General features: G+C 21.0%; 1 protein-coding gene across 1 annotated transcript; it reads left to right on the top strand.

Annotated features, from left to right (window-relative positions):
* Positions 1-195: 195 nt before the first annotated feature.
* LOAG_15376 (hypothetical protein) lies at positions 196-1,303 on the top strand (the record flags this gene model as incomplete). The annotated part of the gene is made up of 3 exons (XM_003150867.1): positions 196-369; positions 749-831; positions 1,198-1,303. Coding segments are annotated over 3 exons (363 nt in total), but the record flags the coding sequence as incomplete, so codon positions are not given.
* Positions 1,304-1,639: the final 336 nt, after the last annotated feature.

Raw genomic sequence — 1,639 nt, 5'->3', positions numbered from 1 at the left:
TTTAAATAAAAAAAAGAAAGAAAAACGAAATTCATTTATTATTACTTTTCATTTTAATAAATTATCAATTATTTTATTATTATCATAAATATTGAACAAATCATAATTTATTAATTTATAAATTTTTTACATCATAAAAGATAGAAAATAATCACATAATAAAATCATTCATTAATTATAGATACATTAGCATCAATGGCTGCTACAACATCAACTGGTACAATCGGTGCTAATAGTAGCGGTCAACAAATATCACGTGTTGTACATCTTCGAAATATACCATCTGATATGACTGATCTAGAATTAGTCCATTTTTGTATGCCTTATGGAAAACTTGTTAATTATTTATTACTTAAAGGAAGAAATCAGGTTTGTTCATTAAATAATTAATTATAAATTAGCATTTCTTCCTTTTTTCTTTTTTTTTTTCTAGTTATTTTATTTTAACGACATTTAAACAAAAAAAAGGGGGGAAGGAAAAAAGAAGTGATGATGATAATTAAATAAAAAAAAGAGGAAAAAAAGTGATAATGATAATTATCATTTAAATATCAACTGTTACAAAAAGGCTTTAATGATAGATAATAAATATTACATATGATAGGTACATTTTTTTTTGAAATATACCAAAGTGATAAAATTATAATTTCAATTATCAATAATTTTTTTTTTATAGAGATATTGATTTCTAGTGATAATCAATTATCAGTTCTAATCAATCAATTTATCATATCCACTTCTTTTTAAGGCATTTGTGGAATATGAGGATGAACGAAGTGCCCAAACTTTGGTAACTGTTAATATAGCATGTCCAGTAGCTATCCGTGATAGGTATCAAATAATTTCATATCATTTTTTCTTTTTTTTTAAATACTTAATTAATCTTGTAGATATATCTCTTGATATATTTTAAAATTTTCAACTTTCTAAAATTTCAAATTTCAGAAGAAAAAAAAAAACAAAACAAAAAATACTATTTATACTACAAAAATACTATTTTATACTACAAAAAATACTATTTTGATAAAAAAAAAACGGAAACAAAGCATTAATTTGATTAAAAAGTTGAGGTTTTTTAATATTAAAAAAAATTTTTAATTAAAAAAAATTAATTATGAAATTTTTCGAATGAATTATTTGTAATTCCTCAAAAATTTATCACATCATTCAAATTAACGAATATTTCTTTCATTTCAGGACAATATTTTGTCAATTTTCAACTCATCAAGAATTAAAAACAAATCATCACCTTCGTGCTGATAGTAATCGTTCCAATCTTATCATTGATCACGATGATAATGAGGTTTGCTTATTTTGTATTTGCAAAAAAAAAAAAAAAAAATTCTATAAAATGTATGCAAATAACAATGAAATTATATGTTATTAAGGTTAAGGTATAAATTCTATGAGCATTTAATTAGTTTTTAATTTAGTTTTTACCAATTTATTCAATCTACTAACAATCAATTGTACTAATGAAAGTTTACTTTTAGTTTTATTATGCCAAAAAAAAAAAAACGAAAAAACATTTTAGTAAGATTAAATTAACTATAAAAAGTAGCCATAAATGAAAAAAAAAAGAAAAAAAAACAAATTTACTTAATGATTAGTAAAGATGATCTTATTTGGTTTTAGAAAT

Source organism: Loa loa, assembly GCF_000183805.2.
Source record: "Loa loa unplaced genomic scaffold supercont3.1870, whole genome shotgun sequence".
NCBI classification, from domain to species: domain Eukaryota; kingdom Metazoa; phylum Nematoda; class Chromadorea; order Rhabditida; family Onchocercidae; genus Loa; species Loa loa.
The sequence above is the reverse complement of the archived record's forward strand: the minus strand, read 5'-3'. Positions and strand labels throughout refer to the sequence as shown.